The sequence below is a fragment of the Ixodes scapularis genome, unplaced genomic scaffold (genome assembly GCF_016920785.2).
Source record: "Ixodes scapularis isolate PalLabHiFi unplaced genomic scaffold, ASM1692078v2 PGA_scaffold1__304_contigs__length_218370807, whole genome shotgun sequence".
NCBI classification, from domain to species: Eukaryota; Metazoa; Arthropoda; class Arachnida; order Ixodida; family Ixodidae; genus Ixodes; species Ixodes scapularis.
In genome coordinates this window covers 133,454,010-133,472,496 of record NW_024609846.1, presented here as the reverse complement: position 1 = coordinate 133,472,496, position 18,487 = coordinate 133,454,010, and the positions used below count along the sequence as shown (strand labels likewise).

General features: G+C 47.4%; 1 protein-coding gene across 1 annotated transcript; it reads right to left on the bottom strand.

Moving 5' to 3' along the window:
• Positions 1-12,758: 12,758 nt before the first annotated feature.
• On the bottom strand, positions 12,759-18,281 carry LOC120837621. The gene is made up of 3 exons (XM_040207127.2): positions 18,017-18,281; positions 14,553-14,766; positions 12,759-12,923 (listed from the first exon to the last, which is right to left on the bottom strand). The coding sequence occupies exons 1-3, from the start codon at positions 18,095-18,097 to the stop codon at positions 12,802-12,804; spliced, it is 417 nt and encodes a 138-aa protein (XP_040063061.2). The 5' UTR covers positions 18,098-18,281; the 3' UTR covers positions 12,759-12,801.
• Positions 18,282-18,487: the final 206 nt, after the last annotated feature.

Genomic DNA, 18,487 nt, shown 5'->3' with positions numbered 1-18,487 from the left:
ATTTGGGTGAGAGTTATCTTTCCTCAACTCTGTCTTTTCTATTTTTACTCGGTAGTTGTGCTTCGTTGCTTTTCTTTTCGTTCTCTTTTCTTTTCGTTCTCTTTTCTTAGTTGTTGTGTTTGTACCTTTCATCTCGTCTTATCACGTCTACATTTGTACTGTTGGTCTTGGCTGCTTCTTTGTGTTCTGTTTATATACAATAATTTTAAATGAAGTGTTTAAAAATAGCAACCTTTAATTGTATAAGTGTCACCGCCACGAAGCGTAAAAGTTTTTTATTAGATCTAATTAATGAGGAGAGCGCGGACGTCATTTTCATACAAGAGACAAAGATCTGCTCCGCTGAGAAAGCAAAAAGTTTTGTTCGTTTTTTCGGAAACGTTTTTTGGTGCGTTCACACGCTCACGGCTAGCCCCTCCGGGGGAACCGCCATCCTAGTCAGAAAAAATACTGGCATCCGAATGCTGGACCCCAGACTGTGCGCGAGTGGGCACTTTGCACTTGCCGATTGCCTCCTTGGAGACCAGCTGGTGCGCCTTATATCGGTCTATGCCCCTAGCCGGCCGGGGGAGCGCAAGGACTTTTTCGTCGGACTGCGCGCACTTCTTGACACGCCCGCCACGCTCGTGGTCGGCGGAGACTTCAACTGCGTGACTAACAGTCGCGATAGAGTGAGCGGGTCGGCAGTCCCAAGAGCCGACGTGGGTGCGGCTGCGCTTCGCGACGCCGTGCGCGATTTCGACCTTGTGGACGTGACGGAGACGCTTGACAAGTTTTCGCCGCGGTTCACGAGGTGGAGGGGCGCGTCGCAGGCGCGGCTGGACCGCGTTTACGTCTCTGGCGAGTGGTCCGGGAGCGTCGTGTCCTACGATGCGAAGATTGTCCCGTTCTCAGACCACGGTTTCGTCGCGGCTGAGATTCTTGCTGGGGGCCCCGGAAGTGTGCGGGCAAGGCGCGACGCGCCTTGGAAGATGAACTCCAGCATCCTCGAAAGCGAAGATTTTATTGAGGAGACGAGGCGTGCTCTCCAGAACCTGGAGGAGGGCGGCGCGGACGCGGTCTCGTGGGAGGAGTTCAAGATCAAGCTCCGGGATACCGCGTGCGCGCTCGGCCGCCGCAGGGGCGCAGAGGAACGTCAAGCTCGGATTCACCTCACGAACACCCTCAAGGCACTGCTGGAGGAGGAGGAGAGCAGTCCAGGATCCTTCAGTGACGACATCAAGCTCTGCACAGAGCACCTGCTGGCCATGCTGGAGGAGCGCTACAAGGGAGCCCAGGTGAGGAGCAGAGTCGAGACACTCGAGGGAGAGACGCAGCCCTCGAAGATCTTCCGCACACACGAGCGGAAAAGGGCAACAGAGAACACTATCAAGGAGCTGCGGCAAGGAGCTCGTGTTTTCACCTCAAGAGAAGACATCGCGGGCGTCTTCGAGACGTCCTTCGGGGAGCTCTTCCGGGAGGAGAGGCTTGACGATGTCGCTTTCGAGCCCTTTCTCCGGGGATCTCCTTCGGTTCCTGAGGGGGCGGTTGACATTTTGAACTGCCCAATCCGGGAGGCCGAGGTCCAACATGCAATCAAGCACCTGTCCCGTAACAAAGCTCCCGGCCCGGACGGCATCGGGTCAGAGTTTTACAAAATCTTTTCTGACGCTCTGTGCCCCATCTTGGCTCGAGTCTTCAATGACATCCGCAGACGAAGGCTACTTCCTCCGACCATGCGGCAAAGCTTCACGGTACTGATCCCGAAGAAATCTAAAAAGGGCCCTATTTCCGAGGTCGGGGACTTTCGGCCCATCAGTCTTCTTTGCTCTGATTATAAAATCCTGGCCAAGATCCTCGCAAGGCGACTTGACACAGGTCTCAAGTCCATCATAGGGCCCCATCAGACCTACGGCCTTCGCGGGAGGAAAATATCCAGGAACCTCCACATCATGCGGGCGATCGGCGAGGCGACGGCGGAGGGTCACCAGCCCCTGGCGGTCCTGCAGCTGGACCTGCGGCAGGCCTTCGACCGGGTGTCCCACAGGTTCCTCCTGGCGGCGCTGGATCGATTCGGCGTGGGGGAGGAGCTGCGGGAGTGGATCGCGCTCTGCTACCGAGACATCTCTACGCGCCTTCTCATCAACGGCCAGAGGGGAGGTCCCATCTCCATCGGGAGGTCGGTTCGGCAGGGCTGCCCCCTTTCGCCCATCCTCTTCGCGCTGCAGTTGGAGCCACTCTGCCGGGCAGTCAATGCGGACCCATCCATCTCAGGTTTACGGCTTGGGGACGAAGACGTCCGCGTTCTGGCCTTCGCAGACGACGTCTCGTTTATCTGCTCGTCCAAGGTACAGGTGCAGACCATCCTGCGACACGTGGACCGGTTCCGCGCTGCCTCAGGGGCCATGATCAACCGACAGAAGTCGGCGGGGGCGTGGCTCGGTGAATGGGCGACTACGCCAAGAACTTTCGGAGGTATAGGATGGAGCACTTCGCTCGACGGCTACCTGGGTGTGCCGGTGGACCCGCAGCGATCAATGACCGCAGTGTGGAGACCGACCGCCAACTCCGTTGCCGCCAAGCTGTCGCCCTGGCGGTGCAGAAACTTGTCTTTCTTCAGCCGGGCTCACGTGTGCAACACAGTCAGCTACCCAGCCGTGCTGTACAGGGCTCAGGCCGTCTGCTGCCCGGGCAGCCAGGCCGGAAAAGTACACCGGAACTGGGCCATGTTCGTGTGGAAGTCCGCCATGGAAAGCACACGAAGGAACAACCTCTTTCTGCACCAAGAGAGCGGAGGTCTGGGCCTCGTTAACATCGTGCTCAAGCTGCACGTGCAGCGTTTTCTGCTTTTCCGGGATGCAAAGGACCCGACCTTCATCGCCGTGCTGCACCACCTTGGATTCCCACATCTCGGGAATTGGATGGTGAGCACGAGTGGCCGCACGACCAAGGGAGCCGCCCTGAGGTTCTACAAGGAAATCGCCAGCTCCATCGAGTTTCTGCAAGCCCATTTCTCCTGGGAATACCTGGCGACCGTCGGAAAGAGGCGGCTGTACTGGGATGCCGTTTCCGCATCCTTCCCGCCACCGCTCTACAGACAACCACCGACGCCCGACGACGCGACGCGACTTTAGAAACTCGTGCGAATCCTTCCCATCCCTGTGGCGACAAGGGACTTCTTCGTCCGGATGCACATGGAGGTCCTTCCAGTTAAAACCTGGCTCCATCAAAAGGGGTTTTCGTGCCGTGGTCCCTAAACTGCGACCTTTGCGGGGCGCCCGAGACCATCCAGCACGTCCAAGTCGAGTGTAGCAATGCCTACCTCTTCTGGGACGAGATGAGGACGACGTTTGAGCTCAGGGACTCCTTCGAAGTGGAGTGGAGCGTCTTCAAGTATCTGCAACTCGAGGAGAGGGATAAGACGGAGGTGGCGCACGTGATGATGCTGCTGGGCCTGCACGCCATCTGGCAGTCGCGTACCGCAATGGTGCAATGCCATCTCGACGCGCGTCCAACCTGGAGCTACTTCGTGTCCACGTTGGGGTGGGTGCTATCGGTGACGTCGCGGCAGCCGAACGCGGGTGATTGGGAGTGCATCGAGCGACAACTCGAGGAAGGTCGTCGCCGCTGCGTGCAACGACGCACGTCAGGCGTGGGAAACTGGCGAGTTCCTGTGAACTGTAGGCGCGTTGGCGTTGGCTGAGGTGTGCGGTGCGCGAAAGTGGACCGTGGCTCTCCCCCCCCCCCCCCCCTTGGAACTTCGCGTCCTTTTTTGTTCGATTTATTGATTTTTTTTTTTTCGTACAGATTGCATAATTGCTCACGCGGTCTCATACTGTATCGTTTGCGTTTCCTCTCAATCGTTTCCGCCAAATCTGGTCAGGTTTGTGTGACAGCTACTTACCGCACGGCGATAGTGTATCTTTCTTTTTTTTTCTCTCTTTTCATAGTCTTTGTTTTCACACTCGTCTCTACAGTTTGTATAACGTTTCTATACGAGCTATCCACCTGTCGTTTTCTGAATTACTTTCCAATGTGGCCTTGTATAATGTTTGCGGAACCTACTGCAAGGATGTCTGTAAATAACCTGTAAATAAACTTGTTTCGTTTAGAAAAAAAAAAAAAAAAAAAAAAAGCTTCAGTAGCTTAGTGGGAAGGACGTCCGCTTCACACGCGGTAGGACCGGGTTCGATCCCCCGTGGAACTTTTTTTTTTTTTTTTCAAACATTTTTCCATATTTACATATTTTCTTCTTTTTTTTTTACAATCATCACTGAAGAAACAGAAAATAACAAACAAACGTTGTGGACGATACTTCGCTGAATTAAATGGTACGGGATTTCCGTTCTGACACCTGCGAACTCAATGTAATCACTCTCCACAAAATGCAAGGAGCATATAAATCAGGTAGCGTCCGCTTTCCGAGGTGCCCGTAAATGTTCTACAGGAATTGCGGTCCCGATCCCGTTGATCTTTCGGAAACTCTGTCGCACAATGCCACTTTTTTTCGGATGCAGGACATGTGAGCCAGCTCTTCACGCTAACATGTTGGGTGTATTCTTTTCGGAGCCGATCATGGAAATTCACCACGGGCACTCACTACTCATCTCCAACTCCTCAATGTACAAAACAACTCATCTTGGAGTACAGAACAACGAGCGGAACGAACATAACTGCAAAATAATCGCACGGCGAGCAGTTCCCGCACGCCGCATCGCACGCCGCATGTCGTGTCGTCTGCTACCGGAAAGGAGAAAAAAAAAAAAAAAAAAAACGCACGGTCGGGTGTAGCCACGTGACTTCCGCCACTCACTTTCTTCTCTCCACTTCTCCGACCTCCGTCGGGTTTCGGTTCCGGTTTAGAGCAGTTGCGTCTTTTGGCTTTATTAAAAAAATACGATACTCTGTTGCAAAATATTAATTGGGTAGTCTGCCGACACCATAATGAAGCGCCTGGCAAAAAATAAAAAAAATTTTTTGGGGGGTGTCAGTGTCCCTTTAAGGGCCGATAACAGGGGTGGGGATTAGAGCGATCAGTGCACGCGTGGCTCCTTCGTCGAGGCGGGAATTCGTTGGAAAGTAACCCGATAGATGGCGCGCCCTGGTTTCGCTCCTTTCTGTTTGGAGATCTGTTTGGTTTGACGAGTCTGGCGTGGAGCACTGTGGAGGCAAAATGTGTTTCTTCCACCGCGGCCTAAAAAGTTAAACCTTTCTTTTTTTAACTCACATTTTGAGCGAGCGAGCGAGCGATTGTCACAGCAGAGTGAAGTCTGGAAAAGCGAAACAACGTAATCCCGCTGCATGAGCTCTCGTGGATCCAGATCCTCTTGTAGTGCTATGAACTGGTGCTCTAGCCTTCGCTATAATACACGGTGTTCCTAAATTGTCTCAACATCTTTGTCTTCTATGTGCTTGCCCAAAAGGGCACGGGCACAAGCCCTGTTTGCATAGAAGCCTCTTGGCTCCCCTCTAGGCTGAGCTGGCGCAGTGTCTTCTCGCGGCAAGGTCAGGAGCTTCATTTCGTCGCGTACTACTACTTCCGACTTTATGAGCCCTCACAGTGAAAGGCAAGAGGCAGAACCTCAGTTTTTTCTGCACCCCAGCCAACAGAAGAAAAATAAACTTACCATGATCCCAAGGATAAATTCGGAGCATACTTGATGTGTGGTGTCTGAGGTGGCAAAAAAAAAAAGAAAAAGAAAAGTATTCCTACGAGGGAAACTAAGCCTATCGCACATATTACACATTCTGTGCACTCCGAATCATCTGTGCGACCGATCTAGGTAATTTGCAAAGAAAAAGTCTACTAAGCAAACGTTTGGATACAATACAAATGAGGAGAACTACGGAATAGGATTTGCTCCTTTTTTATCCAAAGGCCCGACAGAATTCTAAATTGAAACCCAGATCACACCGCTTACACCTCATATAAAAGACAGTCTGACAGACACGATCGAGTCACCGCGAGAACCGTGTTTCGAATTCCGCGTGCCATGTTTCTTCTTGAACTCATTACCCTGCAGCATTCGAAGAACGGACCTCGCGGTGACTCGCGTTCGAACCTGTCTGCAGACCGTCCTTCGTAGGATTTATGAGCAGTGTGACCCCGGATTAACGTTCAGGTATATATTTTATCATGAAAATCCTGAAAGATTACGTAGTCGGGGGCGATATGTCATAAAGCAAAAGCGACGGGATTGCCATGGTGGGGAAGAACAATCAGAGATGCTTAAAAGAGATGTAAAAAATTGCAAGGCGATTAAAAAAAAGAATTAAGAATAATTAACCGCGTTTCTATGAGAAAGCAATTGACGTTGCACTGAGTTTCTATTTGTGCACGAGCTCACTAGGTAGCCGGACAAAAGCTCACCGGACAAAAGCTCACCGACAAAAGCTTACCTATTTTTTTGGCTAAAGACAGGCTGGGATAAAGTGCGGGCACGATGGACATTGCACCATTTTTAGGAGAACTGGTACCCCTTACCATACAAAGGTGTCGACAGATAAGCCATAACAGGCGAAGCGACGATTTGGGACCAAAATTTAGGTCACCGATATTGAGTGGAGCTGATAACATAAAACTTGCCGGAGCACCCTTGCGCCACGCTGAAGGAGCTTCGTGGATCGAAGTTTTGAACCCGCTTTTTCAATGTTCTTATGTCACGCTAAACGCGCACATAAAGGTTATGCAGAATCTACTCATCGACATTGCAAGAACGGAGTGGCATATAATGGTCAGAGGTAAGCGTGTTTCACATGCAGCGATTTCGGCCCTAGAGCGGCGCGATTTGTGCAGTCGCGGCGCTCGTGCCGCTTAACCGCTGGTGCTGGCCAAAGCGCCGGGACGGCAGAAATCGCGCCGCTCTAGGGCCAAAACCGCTGCATGAGAAACACGCTTTAGTCTGGAAATATCTTTAGCTTATTACTGGAAGCATGTTTAAATAGGCTGGTTTAGGCGTGTTAGCTTTGCCTCCAGAAGTTGAAGTTACTCGAGCGCTTGTAAACTTTGTTTAATTTTCTCAACGCGTGATTCAGGTGTATTTCTGCAAAGTAAAAAAGAAAATAGCGTGGTGCAGAAATTATATACGTTTTGCTGTTTATTTGTGCATATTAAGGCGTCTGAACCAAAATGGGTTCATCGGGACCGCCAACTAGGGCCGCCGTTATGTCCACGCGTCTATGCCTCGCCATTCCGTCGTGGCCAAATGCATGGGACTTTCGCTCTAGATTATTATGTTAGACAAGCTTCGTACCCCAACTACGGGTTTATGCACAACATTTCCTGTCAGATGAGAAACCTCTTTGCGATTGACTAGGGAAAAATATATTCTGAAATGTGATTATGAAAAGACGGCTCTCTGACTACGGCACTACCGCTGCCACAATAAGACGCAGAATGCCTCCAACATGGCGTCAAGGCACTGATAGCAGACGACAATGTTGGTTTCGATTTCGAGTTTAACCAGAAGTGAGTTAGGTGCAAAATCTTATACTTAAAGGCGCAAAAGAAATGAGCACAAAAAAGTAGGCGTGCACACTCGGAGCGCTACAAACAACTGAATTTTATTTTGAAAAAAAGAAAACGAACATATATACACACTTTATTATACCTCACCCCAAATGAACCTGAATTCCTTATTTGATGAAACGAGTGACGACGCACTCATGCAACCGTCATACTCATTTACACTTTCTGCCGCTTTTTTGGATTCCTACTTCCCCGGAATCTGTGTTTTATCCAGCAAAGGATCACACGAACACTTATTACAGTGGACTTCGAAGTTCCATGAAGGAGACCGCTTTACAGAATGTTGATGACCTATTTACGATCGGGTGGTGCACGGAAGCACCCGATGACAAAAGCTCCGTGTGAAATGACCACGACTGACACACCTCCCTTTTGCCCCGCCTTAAAATGGGCAGTTTCATCAGGAGCCAATGACGCGAATCCCCAGATAAGGTGGCCGGGTCCTCACCGTGACGGCGGAGCACTTTGCTTCTAATTAAGCGACAATAAGTGGGCACGGGAGCGTGTGTAACGTAATCATGCCGTCATTGGAACAATGCTGGTTGAAGCTTGCACAGGGATTCTGCACGTGGGGCTATCATGCTACATACGTACGATCGCCCATATGTCGTTGATATTTTAGACTATCGATGTAGCGCATCCCACATGTTTGTGTGAATGTTTTTTTTTGTTTTTTTTTTGTGCGCATGCTTTTTTGTCTTTGTTTATTTTTAAGCATAATCTAGTTAGCTTCAATGGTGCTCTGAGGGAACGCCAACAAGGCCGACAATTTTCTTGAAATTTATATCGACCCTTTTTTTTTTTTCCTTGGTAACCATTTTATTTTTATTGTCTCTTTAATTTTGACAGTAGGCTTCAAGTTGAGTTTCGAGCTTCGTGTCTCTCAGTCGCTTTTTGTCCTTTTGCTCTAAAATTTTCTTTTATATATATATATATATATATATATATATATATATATATATATATATATATATATATATATATATATATATATATATATAAGCAAACTTTACCTCATTCGTTTTGGAAATTGGGACACCCGGATAGCAAATTTGAGCAGAGACAGACGGAAGTATTTGAGAAAGGGGAGAGCACAGGGGAGGGGCCAGCCTAACGGCCTCGGAACGGATTGCTTACCAAGGTCGCTCGGCTCAACTCCATGGCGCACCCTCTCTTTCCCTCAGAAAGGGCGAGAGACGTGATGAGAGAACAGTTACCCTCCCGTTTTACCCACACAAATCTCCTTTGTGGGCAAAAGGGACTCGGCGTCCTTGAGCGATAAGGAATCCATTCAAGCTGACAGTACATGGGGAGCTACGCGCCCGCCGGATCAGTCATCACCTGCCCCGCTCTCTGCGCGTGGTTACGGGAAAAAGCGTGATCACGTGATTAAAGTTAGACGTGCGATTGGTTCACCGAACACCTTGGCTTCCATTACCCTGTCAGCTCAGGGGTGACGGAGTCCAGCCCGCGAAACACATACAGAAAGTGAGGTCACGTTGACCAAGGCCACGCGATAAGGTAGGGGTCGACTGGAGGACGGTGGGGACTGTTCGACTGGTTCGGGGAACTTTCGGCAAAATTCGACGAAGTTCGCCATCGTGAACAGTGTTGTGCAACCGGGAACTGAAAACGGGCAGAAACAGCTCTTTCCTCCAAGAGAAAATAATTGCAAGATCAACGTGCGCATATCAGGACATCGTGGTGCCAGTTTTTAAGTTGTTTTAGTGCATTTTATTGCTTAGCGGACTGATTTTATCGTGCGAAGCGGCTCGGCATCTTCGCCATTCACGCTACCTCTACTGGAAACGGCAAAAACGGTGTTTTTAGAGCTCCGATCACCAGCAGCGCATTCCGTCTTAATACCAATTGTGATCTTGAACATGCGGATTGTCAAAACTTGTGTCACTAAATAAGCTACGCTTCAGAGTAACGGTATCTCAAAATATCCCATTCGCATTTGAACCGTGCACATTTCGACCCCTTCTCATTTGGTCCTTCTCGTTTGAACCTTCTCATAAGATCCGAATCGTGTTTTTCGCAACTGGACCCCATTCTCTTTTCGCCCGTTCGCGCTTCGACCGAATGACACTAGTTCGGCATGCTTCTAACGTTGTTACGCCTTCGCGGCCTTGTTGATGAGCCTTACCTTAGCTGGGTTCCCAACATACCATCAGATATATGTTATGTGTAGAGGTACGCACTGAGAATCGTACATTGACGCCTGCTTCCCTTCATCTAAGCAACCAAGAAAAAAAAGCGATGAACAGTTAATTCGGAAACTTTGTTTGAACAGAAATAGCATACATAATAGCAGTGCTTCTCAACCATTGATGTTTCGCAGACGCCTTGTAAAAAGGCGGAGATGATGGAGGACCCCGTTTGGGGAGCGGGGAATAGAAAGGTATAAGTTATCATGATAATGATTTAATAAATAGATATAACTAACTGCTGATGTAAAGTAGACTTATCTCATTGACATACACACGAGAGTACTCTCCCGAAATGTGGAACGTTTCTTCTCAATGTGAAGAAAGACAACTAATATTGCCGTGCGTGACTGATGAGACAGGGCTTCGCGGACCTTTAGGATGTCTTCGCAAACTCCCTTTTGAGAACCACTGCATTATAGAAGTGGTGGCATTGTCCCAAGTTGAGAGACCTCGAACAACGTGACATTTCGGAATATGATCTTACTGCGATAAATAGTTGGTCTGTTTTATTGTCAGCTTGTAGCCTTTTAGGACGACCTCGACGCACTGCTAAAATCCTTAGCAGAGAGAGTATGCCTACAGTGTGGCACACCCACACACACACACACACACAAAGTATATCGATGTATTAATATTACCCTAAAAAACGATTTTGGTATAGAAAGAGTCAAGTGCGACGGGTCAAAGCGAGATATTTTTGAGAATGGCTGTTTTGAAAAAGGCTAGGTGAGAAGGGCGAAACGAGAACGGGCCCTAATCAGGAGGGTTGAAATGCGAAAGACAAAACGGGAAAGGGCCAAATACGACGGGTCAAAGCGAGAAGATCTTTTTGAGAATGGTTGTTTTGAGAAGGGCCAAGTGAGAACGTCGAAACGAGAACGGGCTCAGATGATAACCACCCCATTGGCCGTATTGTGGCTTAAAATCATGGTTGGCAGTTATGTGAAGCTTTATTTGAAATCACAAAAAACGCGTTTTTGTCCTCCACAAATGTTTAAACAGTTCGCGACAAAGCAAGGCTGTATTACATCAGCTTCATTGTCAGCGAACGGAGTGCCGAAACTCTAGACGCAGCTCATTTAGTGGCTCTAGTCCAAACCATGGATATACTCTCGGCAGCCCCTACACACCTGTGACCTTCCTTTGTAGTGTGCATACATGTCACTACTACCTTCGACGTACCGAAGACGCAACGAACCACCCTTCCTTCCATGTGAGTGACAAAGAGAGGACCTCTTGACCATCGGGGACATGTGTTCTTGCTACGCAATGTACGCTTTGTCATGATCCGATGAGTTTGGACTGCGTCGAACTCTGTGACAGGAATATTCGACGAGTCCAGCCTGTAACCCAAAGAGATCGGCCCGACGGGCCTTATACAGCCCTAATTGTAAGTATTTTTTTTTATTCATATAGATTGTTAGGGACGTTCTGATTGGTTATTCTTTTATGTTCGAAGTCATTTTTATTTTATTTTTCCTGTTAAAATATGGGTGTCTTCGTGTCGCAAGATGTTTACCTCCCAGTATATCTAAAGCTGAATACCACAGAAGCGTTGGTTAACCCTTATTTCCCCAAATTCGGTTTGTTAGCTGGAAGTGGAGTGCCAGTAATTTTCTTTACTCGTCAAGCTTTTTTTACGTGCGTGCTTTATTTGAAATTCTTGATTGATTCAAGCGTTATGTTCTGTTCAACTGTAATGTTCCTCTCCTATAACAGACTATTTATTGAACTGTTAATTTCGTAGTATAGTCGCCGGCCATATGAGCTCCCCCGGCCGAACGCCGACCGGATCAGCGAAAATCCCGCACGCGGGCCGTCGAGCGTTGCCGTGTTTTGGGAGCCGGGCTATTGGGACCAAACCACTCCGTTATCAAAGGGGTGAACGCATAGCTTTTATCAGGATTCCAGGCTTTCGAAGTGTGAATTACAAAAACATGTAGAATTGCCGTCTTCGGGTGTTGGCCCCAAGTGTTCGGAGATGATGTTATAACTGCTGATAAACTTGAGCTTGCTTTAGGCGTAGATAAAGCAGCAGTGTTCGATCGATGCTTACAAATGTAAAACCCTGTGTTTGATATGATATTAGGCATGACAACAATGATCCCTCGGCAAGCGAGAAGTGGCCGACCAGGAAGCCATCTGCAAAATTATCGTGTAGAGAGTCACCCTTGGCGAAGCAACACGCTAGTGAGCGCAGAATAATAGAGGCTTTTCGATAAAACGCGATCATGAAAAGTCCCTGAATCTTTATTCTGCTTCGACACAAATCGATTTTTTTGTTATCTATAGCATATCCTTAGAGATTAAATAAATTAGTTCAAAATCGCTTGTCATTGTCTAGTCTAGGTTTCCCTTCTGAAAAAAAACCGTATACTTTTAGTACGGGTCCTACCCGTTTGGGTCATATGGTGTTATGGACATACAGGTCCCGTATTCAGTCGGGTCGGGTCGACCCGACTGAAGCATGCTGTCTGTGGTTGGGTTGACCCGACCGTAGACACGGGTCGACCCGACCGTAGACGCGGGTCGACCCGAGCGTAGACACGGGTCGACCCGACCGTAGACACGGGTTGACCTGACCGTAGACACTGGTCGACCTGACTGTAGACACGGGTCAACCCGACCTACGACACGGGTCGACCTGACTGTAGACACAGGTCAACCCGACTATAGACACAGGTCGACCTACGTAAACCAGCAGATACGGGTGCCATGCAATTCCTGTTCACAAAAGGTTAGCATCCCGAGACAGTACCACCTAGATAGGCAAGTCCCCCAGACCACTTTCATACCATCCTCACAGCGAGATTGGGTATGAGTGCTGTGACAGTGTTTGGGTTACACTTGTGTTCAATCAGCGCGTCGAGGGTGGGACTCGGGCCCAGTCATCGTGTCAGCATAATCCGACTGTGATGACATTTCATTAAGGAAGAGGAGGTGATGCAGACACTTATTATCTAGGCAGTGTTGCTCGAGGCCCCCAGCATGCAAAAAAAGCACTCTAGAAAGAATGACTCCAAAGCAGGTGAGTTGACATATATATATTGAATACTTTAGATACCCTAGATCGAAGGTTCCTCAAAACTCAAGTTTTCTATTAATATCGTGCAGTTGCTCGCCGATGTATTTGTTCATGAGAACCCTCCTCTTCTTCGGTGACTTATCCGAGGATGTCTGCGTGATGTACAGCTGGAAGGCATCTGAAAATGGGTATGACAAGGCAATCAGTTACATGTACCAGGTTCAACCGACCCAACAGTTACGACATGTTAAGTGTTTGAACTACTGCAGAACCAAGCAAATTCTTTTGGAGGAAACACTGCTAAAGAGATATATGTTTCAGGAAAACGTAACAATTAATATACTAGTTGTCATTCGTTTTTTTTTTTTTTTTGGGGGGGGGGGGGGTTATAGGTGGCACAGCAAACAAATCGTGGCCTACCCGATATAAAAGTGCATATGCACAACCAATGTTTCAGACAGCTTGAAGTTTGAAAGTTTGATTTCTCTGAGAAAATTGTCGCGAGCGTTCAGTGGGAAACACCACCGAGAAGCAGCCATTTTGGATTCTATGTTGGCTGCACATGGATTGGCTTGGTTTGGCAGCGCTACTTAAATACTGCTAAGTCCTACTGCTAGGTGACGCTGTACGGCTTTTTTCTCTTCAGCTGCACGTCACTATCATCATCATTATTGTTTCCATTTTGCTCTGTTCATTCGTCATTGCAGTCATGGACTTGTGCCTCCCATCTCGATCTTGTCTCGGTGAATTGTGTTTTCGAACTACGCTGGCTTGGACATCATGGCCCCATCTGTTCCTCCGTCGCCGCCATGTGTCGCTGATTCCTATGTCCCACTAGAGCGACAGACAGAAACAAAAGACAGCGACAAGCCTCAAACCCATGCAGCATGCTCGCGATGGTACCTTTGGCAGGCGTTTAGTCGTTCGATGCTCGTGAAGTAAGCACTAGCGGTTGGAAGCCCGCCAAAGATACGCTCGCGTGCGTGATGCTAGTGTTTGAGCATAGCCTCCTTTATTACACAAAGCATCTCAAATCGTGAAAGACTGGTTTGAGGCTTGTCGCTGTCATTTGTTTCGGTTTGTCGCTCCAGTGGGACACGGGCATAAGAAGCGCAGAAAGTACTCGACCATAGCGCTAGAAAAGAAGGCAGCGATTCTCAAACTAACAGAAAGTTCTCGAAAGCAAACGGAGGCGAAACCTAAAACAGGGCGCGAAGGCGTAACCTGAAGCAAGGAACTATTTACAGCTTTTATAGGCCCGCTTAGACGTAATAAAGAAAAGTTTTTTAATCTGCTGATTTTTCAGACTGCTCTTTTATTCGGACGTTTTTTCAGTCCCTGCGAAGTCCAAAAAATCAGTCAAAGACTCCAATATTCAATCTAATTTTAATTCCATTTCATACGTCTTTCACTCGGAACAAGCACTACAAGTGCATGGAAAACAATTTAATGATTACGAGTAAAAAGAATTAGCAGGGATTCCCTCATGAGTTCCTACTTTCAAGTAATAAATAAAGGATCTAAGGGCACCTCTGTAGTAAATTGTAGCATGGTGTGTCAAAAAACAACTTGTTCCGTGCATTTAAAGCCCAATATATTTCTCCGACGAATACGGTATATCCTAGGAAAATTATCAGTTGAGATTAGCGATTCTAGTTTTTTCGATGAAAACTAATGAAAGATTGATGTTCATAAAATAACTATTGAGACCAAGTTTTAGCAGTGGTCAACCATGAGCCATGTCATAGAAATGCCTGCAAATAAGTGGCAGAGTTTGGTGTGTTGGGAGTAGAGGAAAAGCACTTACTGCCCACGGCCGCCAGCTTATTCGGGGTCAGCGCTCGCTTCGCAACTGACCCCTTGAGCCGCCTACATGCCTGTCCAGTCACACTTCGGCGCTGCAAGTTTGCAGCGCCAAAAACAACCTTCGTTGCTTCTTTGCAAAACATCGAGTCCCCCCGGGCACCCAAGATGTACTTCAGTTTGCTTGTGGCGACCATGATCCCGTGACCAAGGTGGGTCTGAAAGTATGAATAACAATTGTGTTATTCTACACAAGCAGTTATAATGGCCACAATACAAAAATACTCTTGCTGGTAATGGGCTAATAAAATGCATGGAGCTGCTCCAATGTTGCAATTGCAGCAAACATAATGCAAGCTGGCCGTGTTTAATATGCCCAATTTAACGCTCCGTACTATTGGGTCCAAATAAAATTCAAACGGCAGAGCACATGGCTTTCGATACATGCTGCAACAGCTGATGGCTCCCTAACTCATGAAAATGTGCCGTGGACTGCAGGGACTATGATAGCTTCAGTAATGTGTTGAAAGATCTGTCACTACTGCCATTGTCAGAACATGTGGAAGTTCCTTATTCAGCAAGCGCAAACACCCACAACATTTCTTTTTCCTAGCTTGCACAGCTTTTTTTATATGCTTCACAATATCCTAATACAGTACTAATAGCAAAAACAGTGTGACATGCGAGACAGAAGAGCAAGGGGTAATGCAGGATGAGTGTTATGTTGACTACCAACTGCAGTATATTACTCAGAAAAATACTCTACATTGGCTCATACATACATCAGTTCTCAGAGCTCGTCCCCTGTGTCCTTTCCTGTTCTTCTGTCTCACATGACTCACTGGGATTGCAGAACGTAGGTCTGCCAACTTGCATAATCCACAAATATATAAATAAAATGCAGTAACTTGAGCGGGCCTCGCATTTATTGAATGCTGAATAAACAGGATTGAAGATCTACCCCTTCACTGTTGCACACATTTAGGTGCTGAATTGATATTACAAATACCTAGTCAATGACAGACCCTGTCTGCCTTCTTGGTAGCGGACGGCATAAGAGCCCGGCAGGCACATTTATATTTCTGAAGTAATCTACCACAAATCCATCCTGGTAAAGTTTAATTTTAGTTCGCCAACTTTTAATGATTGAATTCCTAACAAATCTTGCCAAAGAGAGATCTTAATTTAACTATTGAGCAGCTATTGAGAACTGTCCTGGTAACCAGGCTAGTTCCTCTCACGGATTTCCAATAGAAGGCATAGTCAACAAAAGAAGCACAACTTAAACCTCATAAAAACAAAACAGTGTGCATAATTAACAACCTAAATTGCATGTAAAATAAGTTGAAAACAAAACAATTTCAAGATGAAGAAAGTCCAATATTGACTACACTATTTGTTAGTAGAAAATACAAATTTTCTCAGTCCCTGTTTCAAACAAAACTATTCCAATACTAAACAGAGTACCAATCTGCTCTATCTGATAAAAGTATAAATGCAAAATATTGAAACCTTCACGATGCCACCGATACCACCCTTGCTCATACAGAAATGCTTACTGTAACCTCACTAGAAAAAAAATAACAGACTTAAAAAAAAACACTTGCTTAGGAGTTTTATAAAGAAAAAGTGACCAACAAAAGTGGCAAGTAAGACCATAAAATGGAAGGTTTTCCTCACAAGTCAATTGCTTGGATGCGTTCTAGCACAACGGTTTAAAATTTGCTTCGCTCAACGGGATGTTCCCACCTTCTCGTCCTCTCACCAGCTTGCTGTTTCTGTGCCAGCGACTGTATTCGCCATAAATATCATTTATAACAAAAAATCTACAGACCATCGAGTCAATCAATTATTGTTTCTATATGTTACGTTTGCGACACGAATGAGAAGCATGGAAGCGGTCACAGCAAAAGCACACACCCCAAACATGCAAAAAAGAAAAGAAAATATTATGCCAAATGTTTGTTCAATTTTTGTATAGTACTTGTCGCTTTTGCCAGAAATTAGATGATAGGTGAACATATGCCAGCAGGCCCTTATGTATGTTTATATACCATGATGAGGCGCTGTAAAAACGCCGACCCAAATAAACATCATGATAAACTATCACCAGCTCGCCTGCGCACTCACTGTCTTTGCATTAATGATACATATAGCAGACATGGCGAACTCGCGCCTGCGAAAGTATGTGGGAATTCGCTATAAACTCCCCTACCACGGGTACCACAGCAGAATGCAGATGCAACGCATTCGCGCTTCACGGTGCGATATACATACAAGAACCCGGCCACTAGAAACTCAAATGTCACGGTAACCAATATCGCACACAAAAATCTCAGGCAAAAAAAATGCGGGAACGAATTAGGAATATGCATGTCATGGAAAAAGATACCCCACATATTGAGGATACTGTAGAGTCGCATGTCACAATACGATAAGCACAAGAAAACCCGTGGCGGGCACGTTTATCGCGCACCGATACCGCAGATCACGCAGTAGAGTTGATTAAAAAAACGAGTTATGTGATTTCTCGGGGTTGGGCGTTTGTACGAGACTTTACGGTATATGCAATTTAATGCATGTGTGTGGTATTTCGAATACACGCAACCATGCTCAACGCCACTGTGAAAAAAGAAAAAGCGAAGAAAGGAAGAAGTAAAGTAAGGAATGACGACGAAACGAGGCTTCGAGGTGTCGTTTCGTTGACTGTCAGAGTACCGATGAGTACTCTGACAAAGCGACCTACGCATGTTGCATTTTCGGAGATCAGACCTACACTCCGCTGACACAACAACATTGGTATGGTGGTTTCATAACAATACGGACTTTTAGCAAACCTTCACCGTGTTCCGCATTACCAGAGCCTTTGAAGCATGATTTCAAGCGCTTGCCTCACGGTCACGGTATCGATTTGCTAAAAGTCCCTATTGGTTCAGAATCACCTAAACAAGCATAACACGATAAACTACTGTGGCCAATAAAAAAAAGAACTCCAACAACTTTAACAAGAAAAAAAATGTTTTGGTCAGTTTTGGCGCAACATGTGCGCTTGGGAGCAGGTTGGCACAGCTAAAGTGGATTGGCGCACCATGGCGCAGCACTTCTACCCCGCTTCCTTTATTGTGGAGCGCAAGTTTGTCTGCTTCTTTTACGAGGGTTGTGGTGACGTCAAAACGCGGAGCTCTGATTAATGGATAGTGGGTAGACATCAAAGCAGCTGCCTTGAGGTCTACCCACTATCCTTCAGATGAGAGCCAATCGGAGCTTGGCATTCTGATGTCACCACAACCCCTGCAAAGCATACCCATGCTTTGCAGGGGTTGTGGCGTAACAAGCATACCCATGCTTTCGTGGGCTGGTCTGTGTTGAAAATGGACAATACATATTTGTTTATTAAAAGAAGCAGACAAACTTGCGCTATGCATCATGGTTTGCACCTACAGGCGGCATAACTGCTTCAACACTTACCTCATCATCTACCTCTGCGAAGAGGCCCAAGAATCCATGGGAAGGGGAAGGGGCTTCTGGTGGGCCGTGAACAAGCCCCATTCCTGGAGCCACGGCAGCTGGCAGAGCTGCTGGAGCCCCAGCAGCTGCAGCAGGCTGTGGCAGTGTCGCAGCAGCTGGCGATGCTACAGCAGGCGGTGCCGCAGCAGCTGGCGGGGCTACAGCAGGCGGTGCCGCAGCAGGTGGCAGCACTGCGGCAGGTAGTTGTGCTGGTACACCAGGCAGTAGCACTGCACCCGGCAGTCGTGCAGGTGGCAGCACTGCGGCCGGCAGTCGTGCTGCAGCAGCTTGTCCAGCTGTGGGGACAACTGCTGCAGCTGGGGCAACGGCAGTTGGTTCAGTTTGTGTGTCCACTGCACCTCCTTGATTCTTCTCTGAAATTGTATACAATGCACTAATTGTCAGCAGCTCAAATAGCACCCAGGAGAACAA